Source organism: Orycteropus afer, unplaced genomic scaffold (assembly GCF_000298275.1).
Source record: "Orycteropus afer afer isolate SDZICR_OR568_19922 unplaced genomic scaffold, OryAfe1.0 scaffold00157, whole genome shotgun sequence".
NCBI lineage: Eukaryota > Metazoa > Chordata > Mammalia > Tubulidentata > Orycteropodidae > Orycteropus > Orycteropus afer.
Genome location: NW_006921744.1, coordinates 625338 through 636075, shown reverse-complemented (window position 1 = coordinate 636075; position 10738 = coordinate 625338). Strand labels below are relative to the sequence as shown.

The following is a 10738-nucleotide window of genomic DNA, read 5'->3' as shown; positions in this document are numbered from 1 at the left end:
TGCATTGTAATTTTTGGTCAATGACATGAGACAAAGTATATGTGAACTGCTGTATGAAAAGTGAATTTACTCTGTAAATCTTCACCCAAATCCTATCAAAAAAAAAAAAATTACCTGATACCACATATTCTGCCTTGACAAATGATGGCAAAATACCTATTAAGAATAGGGTACGATGCCATTTAAGTTGTATACCTTTAAGTTCCAAGGTTATTCCTCTCTTTGGATTTGTAAAATCAAGCATACCAGCCTTTACTGCACTAATTATTCTTCATACATACTTTATTTGATACTGTCTTTAATCAGTTCAATAAATATTTGTCATCAAGTGCCTAATAAGTGCCAGGCACTAGTGTTTTCCTGGATAAATAAAACACAGTTCCTGATCATGAGGCATTTAATAGCCTAATGCTTTGGCTCTTAACTTTAAGAAAACACACATACAACATTTCATACTCTCAGGAGTCTATTCATTCATAAATCTTCTAGATATCCACAAATCCTAGATTAAGAACTCAATCCAGCCTCCCTCCAAAAAACTAGGCATCTACAGCAAGTACTTAATACAGGATAACCAGGAGTTATAATTAGACAATAAGAGAATTTCAGGGCATACAGAGATATAAATTCTATGGCATCCTTGGCTTATTATGGCATAGAGTGGGAGAAACGGCAAAGTGGGTCTTGTAAAAAGTACACATGCTGTCATTGAGAAATACTTGGCCCTAACAAATAATGCCATTTGGTATCCAATAAAATGTTACACCTTGTATTTCAATCTGCAAGCCAGCTCTTAAAGCTCAGTCACTTAGCTTCTTAGTTAAAAATGAAAGTAAAAGAACAACCATTTTGAAACTATGAGCAGAGAATAGAGAAATACGGCCAGACTTGACTTTCTAAGGATTGGTCAGTTCATTGATTCCCTAAATAGAACTGATGTTACTCATCATGTCCAGCTGTCTCAGAGGGAGAGAAATATGGGGGGGTGGAGCGTGGAGACAAGAACACAAGTTAAGGGCAGCTTTTGTTTTATGTTTACTATTTTATGTTACCTCTGCATCATATCTGACTGCAGCAGAGAATAATGAAAAGGCATTCTCCACAGTAATTCCTCGCTTGATAATGTGTTGACAAAGTTTTTTCAGTCTGTTTTCACAATAAGATGTTGCCAAATCCAAAAGACCTAAAAGTAAAAAGTATGAAAAGTTTTAATCAAGTTTACAGTAATTGTTCATAATTATTAAACATACATATTTCATTTTCCTGAAGTTATATAGATTAAGTCAGCAAAAATTTCTTACTGAGTAATAATTCATAATTTTATTAAATACATTCTCTTTTCTACTCCCTACCTCCCCCACCTCCAAAGCATACTTCTACACAAACTGTACACAATTCCTTCTAGAGTAAAAGGAAGAAACCCAAGAATGGTATTTCCCCCTCTTTCTGTTTCCAAGTTCAAAATAAAATTTTTTTCTCACCAAAACGGTATGTTAAATCCTAATTGGCAAATTCAGTATTAAAAGATTAAAATAAGTCCACAGTAAAAAATAAACTGTGTCCATGTTATTAATCACAATTGTACAATGCTATCTTTGAAGACAGTTATTTTAAATCTTTTTTAAAATACCACATAAAAGCCAATAAAACTAGAACTTTTTAAATTTCAGTACTGTAAGAACTGGACAGATGTCACTTTGAAGACTAAGGTGTGCTTGACCTAAACCATGGTATTTTCAATCACTTCATGTGCATGCAAAAGCTGGTCAATGAATAAGGCAGCTGAAAACAAACAAACAAACAAACACCCCAAGGTATCTGAATTGTGGTGCTGGTGAAGAATACTGAATATACCATGTACTGCCAGAAGAATAAATCTGTTTTCTAAGAAGTACAGCCAGAATTCTCCTTATGAGAGAGGATGCCAAAGCTTCATCTCATTTACTTTGGTCATGTTATCAGGAGGGACCAGTCCCTGGAGAAGAACATCATGCTTGATAAACTACAGGGTCAGGAAAAAAGAGGAAGACCCTCAGTGAGATGGGCTGACACAGTGGCTGCAACAGTGGACTCAAACAAAGCAACAATTGTGAGGATGGCACAGGACTGGGCAGTACTTTGTTCTGTTGTATATAGGGTTGCTATGAATTGGAACCTATTTGACTGGCATAGTGCCTAAGGCATTTGACTTAACCAGAAGGCTGGCAGTTCAAACCCACCAACCACTCCTTGGAAAGAAGACTGGGCAATCTACTTTCGTAGAGATACTGCCTTGGAAACCAAAGGAGGGGTCACTTTGAGTTGGATTCGACTCAAGAGCAGTGAATTTGGGCTTTTTTGGTACAACTGTGAAAACAAGAAGATACATTTTTGGCTTTCTGGCTTGGCCAGCTACTGAGGTACCTATAGCATCTTCCGGTGGCAGATCAACTGCATCTGTGTACAGGTACTGGAGAAAGGCACGATACACGGGGTAAGAAAACTGGTCTATTTCTATCACCTCCTCTGAGTCCTCATTCCAATATGAGTGGAACATGGATCGAAAGTGCTCACACCTAAGGCCGAAAAACAAGTTTCCTGATCAATTTGGTGATATCAGATAAACAAATATTTGAGGTATCCATCCTTAACTACTATAATTAGGCCTGCACAAACCAGGATCATGACTCTTTAGTTAACATCCTAAGAAAATCCCTTGTGCAAGGGCTTTTACATATACTTTCATATTTTTTTAAAATTAATTTCATTTCCTACTGTTGAAAATATACACAGAACATACACAAAGTCCGCAATTTCTACATGTACAATTCAGTGACAATGATTATATTCCTCAAATTGTGTAACTATTTTCACCTACCTTTCTGAATTTTTTCTCCCCCATTAACTGGCCCTAGGCTTCCTATCTACTTTCTGAGTTGCTGTTGTCATTTTAATCCCATAGACATAGTTCTTTAAAAGAGCACAATGCTCAAGGCAGAGACACTCTTTACTAATAAAGCTGAACTACAGTTTCGTTTGAAGATTTCAGGGGATATTTTTGGTTTAACCCTTAAAGATTATCACAGGGCTTTATCCAGCCTCAATTGTTCCAGAAACTCTGAAATCCATGAGAATCTCAAATTCCATTCTGCATTTTCCCCTTTTGATCAGGATTCTTCTACAGACTCTTTGATCAAAATGTTCAGTAATGACAGCTGGGCACCATCTAGTTCTCCTGGTCTCATGGCAAAGGAGGCAGGCGTTCACAGAGACAGTTAGCCAGACATTCCATTTCTTCCTATTCCTGACTCTTCTTCCTCCTTTGGTTGTCTTTCTTTTTTTGAAAGACACTGCCAACTAAATATTAAAGTTACACGTAGAGCTTAAAGGGATCTAGCATTTAACAGTACTACATTTTCCATCTGATAGTTCCCATGTTGTTGTTGTTGTTGTTAGGTGCTGTTGAGTCGTCTTTGACTCATAGTGACCCTTTGCACAGCAGAATGAAACACTGCCGGTCCCGCACCAGCTCTGTGATCCCTGCTATATTTGAGCCGAACACAGCTGCCGCTATATCAATCCATCTCATTGAGGGCCTTCTCCTTTTTCGTTGGCCCTCCACCTTACCAAGCATGACATCCTTCTCTAGGGAATGGTCCCTTCTGATAACATGACCAAAGTAGGTGAGATGAAGTCTGGCCATTCTCACTTCCAAGGAGCTTTCCGGCTGCATTTCCTCCAGGGAATATTTGTCAGTTCTTTTAGCAGTCCACGGTACTTTCAGCATTCCTCACCAGCACCACAACTCAAAAGCATCAATTCTTTTTTGGTCTTCCTTATTCATTGTCCAGCTCTCACATGCATATGAGGCAATTGAAAATATCATAGCTTGTGTCAGGCACACCCTAGTCCTCAAAGAGACATTTTTGCTTCTCAGCACTTGAAAGAGGTCTTTTGCAGCCAACTTGCCCAGTGCTATATGTCGTCTGATGTCCTGACTGCTGCTTCCACTGGCATCAATTGTAGAACTAAGCAATGTCAAGTCTTTGACAACTTCAATCTTTTCTCCATTTACCGTGATGCTGCTTATAGGCCCAGTTGTGAGGATTTTTGTTTTCTTTACACTGAGGTATAATCCATACTGCAGACTGTATTCTTCAATCTTCATCAGTAAATGCCTCAAGTCATCCTCACTTTCAGCAAGCAAAGTTGTGTTTTCAGTGTATAGCAGGTTGTTACCAATTCTCCCTCCAATCTTGATGCCACATTCTTCTTTATAGATATAATTATATATAATATATATATTATAATATATAATCTCGGATTATTTGCCCAGCAAATAGATTGAATAAGTATGGTGAAAGGATACAACCCTGATGCACTCCTTTCTTGATTGTAAACCACGCAGTATCCCCTTATTCTGTTCGAACGACAGGCTCCTGGTCTATGTACAGGTTCCTCACAAGTACAATTAAGTGTTCTAGAATTCCCATTCTTCTCAATGTTATCCATAATTTGTTATGATCCACACAATCAAATGCTTCTGCATAGTCAATAAAACACAAGTAAACATCTTTGTGGTATTCTGTGCTTTGATCCAAGACCCATCTGACATCTGTAATGATATCCCTTGTTCCATGTCCTCTTCTGAGCTTGGACATTTGGAAGTTCTCTCTCAATATACTGCTGCAACCGCTTTTGAATTATCTTCAGTAAGATTTTACTTGCGTCCAATAATAATGATATTGTTCGATAAATTCCACATTCTGTGGGATCACCTTTCTTTGGAATGGGTATAAATATGGATCTCTTCCAGTCAGTTGGCCAGGTGCTGTCTTCCAAATCTCTTGGCATAACCAAGTGAGTGACTCCAGCGAGGCATCTGTTTGTTGAAACATCTCAATCATTATTCTGTCAATTCCTGTAGCCTTGTTGTTCAGCAATTCCTTCAGTGCAGCTTCAACTTCTTCCTTCAATACTATTGGTTCTCGATCATACGCCACCTCCTGAAATTGAAGATTGACCAGTTCTTTTTGGTACAGTGACTCTGTATATTCATTCCATCTTCTTTTGATGCTTCCTGCACCATTCAATATTTTCTCCATAGAATCTTTCAAGATTGCAACTCGAGGCTTAAATTTTTCCCTCAGTTCTTTCAGCTTGAGAAATGCTGAGAGTGTTCTTCCCTTTTGGTTTTGTAGCTCCAAGTCTTTGCACATTTCATTATAGTAGTTGGCTTTGTCTGCTCGAGCTGCTCTTTGAAATCTGTTCAATTATTTTATCTTGTCAGTTCTCCCATTTGCTTTGGCTACTCTCTGCTCAAAGACAAGCTTCAGAGTCTCTTCTGTCATCCATTTTGGTCTTTTCTTTTTTCCTCGTATTTTTAATGACCTCTTGCTTTCTTCATGGATGATGTTCTTGATGTCATCCCACAACTCTTCTGGTTTTCGGTCATTGGTGTTCAGTGCATCAAATCTATTCTTTAGATGGTCTTAAAATTCAGGAGGGATATACTTAAGATCATACTGTGGCTTTCATGGACTTGTTTTAATTGTCTTCAACTTCAAGCTGAACTTGCATATGAGCAGTTGATGGTCTGTTCCACAATCAGCTCCTGGCCTGGTTTTGGCTGAAGATATGAGCTTTTCCATCGCCTCTTGCCACAGATGTATTCAATCTGCTTCCTGTGTATTCCATCTGGTGAAGTCCCTGTGTATTGCTGCTGTTCGTGTTGTTGAAAAAATGTATTTGCAATGAGAAAGTTGGTCTTGCAAAATTCTATCATGCGCTCTCCAGTGTTATCTCTGTCACCAAGGCCCAATTTTCCAACTACTAGTGATTCTTCTTTGTTTCCAACTTTTGCATTCCAGGCACCTGTGATAAGTAACACATCTTGATTGCATGTTTGGTCAATTTCAGACTGCAGAAGTTGATAAAAATCTTCAATTTCCTCATCTTTGGCTTTGGTGGTTGGGGCATAAATTTGAGTAACAGTCGTATTAACTGGTCTTCCTTGTAGACGTATGGATATTATCCTATCACTGATAGCATTATACTTTAGGACAGATCTTGAAATATCCTTCGTGATGATGAATGCCACACCATTCCTCTTCAAATTGTCATTCCCGGCATAGGAGACCATATATGGCTGTCTGATTGAAAATGTCCAAAACCAGTCCACTTCAGTTCACTAATGCCTAGGGTATCAATCTTTATGTGTCCCATTTCATTTTTGACAACTTCCAATTTCCTAGATTCATACTTCGTACATTCCATGTTCCGATTATTAATGGATGTTTGCAGCTGTTTCTCCTTAATTTGAATGTCACGTCAGCAAATGTATGTCTTGAGAGCCTGCTTTATTCATATCAGTAAGGTTGGTTCTACTCTGATGATGCCTGATTTTTCCCAGTCGTATTTTGAGAGACTTCTGACCTAAGTGGCTTGTCCTCCTAGGCTGTATCAGACAGTGTTTCCGGGCTATTCATATAGTTGCCTAGTATTATAACAGACAGTGTTTCTCTGCTATTCATAAGGTTTTCCCTGGCCAATTCTTTTGAGTAGTGGATGGCCTCTTCCTTCTTCCTAGTCTGTCTCAGTCTTCAAGCCACACCAAAACCAGTGCACCACGTGCAACCAAGCTGGCACAACCTCAAGCCACACAGCAACATGCCATCACAGTACGACTAACTGACAGACAAGTTTGTCTCCTTTAGCTGCTCGAAACCCCTCCACCCTCCCCTTACCTGGATCCCTGCCGCTTGCTCACTCTGTCTTGGACACCCTGGCTTTCCTTTCCCTTCCCCTCTGCTTTTCCTGCCACTTGGGGGTTGGGGCCTGGGTTCCCATACAGAGTACATTTTTTAAATTTAGTTGTTTTTTAAAAGATGTTACATAGAAATGCATCTTTCACAATAAAAGTAAATTCACAGCTATAAAATTAGCCATATTACAGGGCAACAGAAGGCAGAGTTGGAGTAACTTCCCAAAGATAACCAAACACCTTGAGAGAGAGAATCACCAGGTGTGCCAACTCAGGACTGTAGTTTTGGGGCACATCATGCTCAACTGGCACAACATACTACATAAAAATCTTATTCTACAACCTACTTTGGTGAGTAGTGACTGGGGTCTTAAAAGCTTTCGAGCAGTCATCTAAGATGCAACTATTTGTCTCCTCTCATCTGAATCAAAGAAGAGTGAAGAAAATCAAAGGCATCTAGAAACAATTAGTCTGAGGATAAAACGGACCATGAGGACCTCAGCCTTCATGGCCCTGAGACCAGAAGAACTAGGTGGTGCCTGACTACCAATGCTAAACACTCAGAAAGGGATCAAAACTGGAGATCCTGGATAGTGTGGGAAGAAAAATGAGGAACAAAATTCAAAAACACAAAAATGACCAGAATTACTAGTTGGATAGAGTTTGTGGAACCCCTGAGACTATGGCCCCGGCTTACCCTTTGGGCCTAGAAATGGACTCACTTCCATGGATTGGCTCTCAATCCAACAGTAGGAAGACCTACATGTACCCACCTACTCTAGGGAGATGCATCCCTTAGATCAATCAGCCATGAGACACCAGAGGGCCAGTATTCACATAGAGGGAAAGCTGGACAGACAGGAAGGCATAGTTAAGAAAGGCCAGGGAGAGTGTAATCACAGGGACTGGAGGGGAGAAGAGTTTGTTAGGGGATGGACATTGGGGTGTGAAATCAAATATGCATGAACTGTTGAATGTAAAACAACTTTGCTTTGTAAATTTGCATCCAAAACACAATAAACTAAAAAAAAAAAAAAAAGAAAGAAAAGTAAATTCAGAAATAAGAGTTCAAAACCTTAGACTATGATTAAAATAATTTAAATGATCCATTTATTTTTTATTTTATATGATCAGCATATTCTTAAAACTTTGAAATATTAACTGAATTACATAAAGCACATTATTGAGCTAACTTTAACCACTAACCTTTTGGCTGGTAGTCAAGCATTTAACCATTTATGTCATCCAGGGCCTCCTAAGAAAATCTAATACTCAGAAATCAGTTTCTCATACAGTGGATTTGTACATGTAAATACAACACAAAAAAGACCTAATTACATTTCCTTGAAATACGTGACTACTCTAGTGACAGCTTTGAGAGTAGGGAAAAGGAAACAGTGCAAAGCCAAGAAACAAAGTAAATCATTGTTTTGAAGATGAATCATAAAAGAAAAAAATGTTATAAAAGCAGGAGTACCTAATTTTTAAAACCGCTTTATGGACATGAATATATTTTCCATCAATTTGAAACTTCAGATCAGCAGTTTCTGGACTATCAAATTCTTGCTTCAGTGACTCTGCAACAGTTAAGAAGTCTTCATGCTCTGCAGATAACAAACACACTATCAACACAGAAAACTGAAAAAGCATAAGAAAATTTAAAAGACTTCAAAAAGATAACTGTTGGCATGGTGGATAATTCCATTATTTTTTTTCCAAGAGAGCCCATGCCTTATTCGACAAATCAAAGTATTGATCAGTACCTTGAGTTTATAAATTATCAAAAAGTTACAATGAAAATATATGGAAAGGCTTAGTATCTTAATACTAACTTAGACATTGTTGTTGTTGTTGTTATGTGCCGTCAAGTCAAACCCGACTCATAGCGACCCCTCCTTGGGTTTCCGAGGCAGTATCACTATGGAAGTAGGATTGCCCAACCTTCCTTCCAAGGAGTGGCTGGTGGGTTTGAACTGCCAGCCGTCTGGTTAGCAGGCAAGTGTCTTAGCCATTATGCTACCAGAGCTCCTCTTAGACATTAGACATGGGTATTTAAAAAAAAAAAAAAAAAGGAAAAGTTATATGTAATCCATGATGCTATAACTGCTCTCTCAAAATCTGAGTGGTTGCCTGTAGGACTAGGAATTAATACATTTTCCTTGACTAAACACAGAGAACATCTTTGTTCTGATTTGAGGCAGTTTCAAAATCGGTATAGTCAACTCAGAATCCGAAGAAACAAACTTATCACTTAAGTAGTAACGCTAAACAGGCACACTCTTAAGTAGAGAAACCCTTTTTCGCAAGGATCTGGGATCTAAACATCTCTCTTAACCATAAAAGTCAACATACACACAATTCTTACATACTATCTAAAAACAGGGCAAATTTACTTGGTTACAATGTGTGCTCAAAGGAACAGTTTTAGAAAAACAGGTGATCACATTAGCTAATAAAAAGAATGCTGTTATAATTACATGTAAGGACAATTGGGTTATTACACAGAAAAGAAAAGGTACTTGTACAAATTCATAGGATACTTTCTTGTGCTTTATATGTATGAAAGAAGGAGATAAGCAGAAGATGGCATATGGGAAATTTTCAAAATTCCAGAAATCCTCATTGGACACTAAGCAAAGTTGCTACAGACACAGGAAATAGGTTTTGACTGCCCACAAGATAAGAATGGCAGCTTAATCAAAGAACTAAGCTGTTCAAGTCTAGGTCTCGTATCTCTCCATATCCTGCTGTTACCAAAGTAGCTTTTAGAAAAGGGCAACTGCTAACATCTGGGTGTAAGCTTAACAAGTGAGCTTATCCAAGAGCTTTATTATCAAAATCTCCCAAGGACATGCCATTTGCCCAAGCTCCACTACCTTAACTTACAGCCTTTGCCCAACCCTCACACAAGCCAGAGCTCTCTTATGGAGGAGAGGCAGAAAACCTCTCAAAAATCAGGCTTTCTCTGACCCCGAAGCTTGGACCACCAATGAATAAAAGAAGGAAATGACTAAGATGGAGAATTGGGGAAAGAGTCCAGGAGTCTTGATTGCTAACCCACCCATGCCAAAGCAGCTCTCACCAGTGTCAACTTCCATATTTAGTTGTACTAAACTCTTTCTCTCTCTGTATTTCTAACAAGTATAGTACCTCCTTTTAGAGAAGAAATATTCTTCGGGAGTGTGAATTCAACATATGATTTTCTTCCTAACACTCAGCTGAGGTCATAAACTGAGAGAGGGGGAAAAAAAAATCAAAAAACACTTCTGACTTGATAGGTACAAGGGAAAAAAGTTATCCAGGAGATATACTCAGTAACCATATTTTTCCAGATTTTACATCAAAAAACGTTAGGGTATTTGTTCTGAAAAGGATGCCATTTTAGTTCATAGGAACCTCAGAAAGTCCCTTACAGACAGGTGGCATCTGAATTCTGAAGACATGCGTCTTCAGGGACACATGTGTGATCACAACCACATCGTGTAGCCCCCACTCGGCAACTACATTTTTTTAGTCACAATATTTATGACACACAGACACAGAGACATATTATCATTAAAGAACCTGGTAAAAATGAATCTTAGGGAAATGTTCGACCTGTTTCACTTTAAGCTGAGGAGCAGCTCCACTCTTCCTAAACATGCCTGGGCCTCCATGCTCATATGGACCGATCATTTGATGATGGGACAACTCTAGCCATCTGACACACACAAAAAAACAAAACAAAACTCACTGCCATTGTGTCAATTCCAACCCATAGCTGGGTTTCTGAGGTGGGAAATCTTTATGGAAGTAGATTTCCCCATCTTTCTTCCACAGAGTAGCTGGTGGGTTTGAACCTCCAACTTTCTGGTTAGCAGTCAAACGTCTTAGGCACTGTGCCACCAGAGTGCCTTCTGACACAAAAGAACACCACATATATTGAGAGATGACCTATCAATACCAACCCATCAATATCAAATGCTGAGAAACCCAAACACTTTGGCTGTCAAGAAC

General features: G+C 38.8%; 1 protein-coding gene across 1 annotated transcript in view; it reads right to left on the bottom strand.

Moving 5' to 3' along the window:
• Window positions 1-10738, bottom strand: part of RCBTB1 (RCC1 and BTB domain containing protein 1) — a 56635-nt gene that overhangs the window by 23772 nt on the left and 22125 nt on the right. The window contains exons 8-10 of the mRNA XM_007946348.2: window positions 8220-8346; window positions 2404-2555; window positions 1053-1183 (exon numbers count right to left, since the gene is read on the bottom strand). Coding sequence (XP_007944539.1) covers window positions 1053-1183; window positions 2404-2555; window positions 8220-8346 — 410 coding nt within the window. The remainder of the gene's footprint in view (window positions 1-1052; window positions 1184-2403; window positions 2556-8219; window positions 8347-10738) is intronic.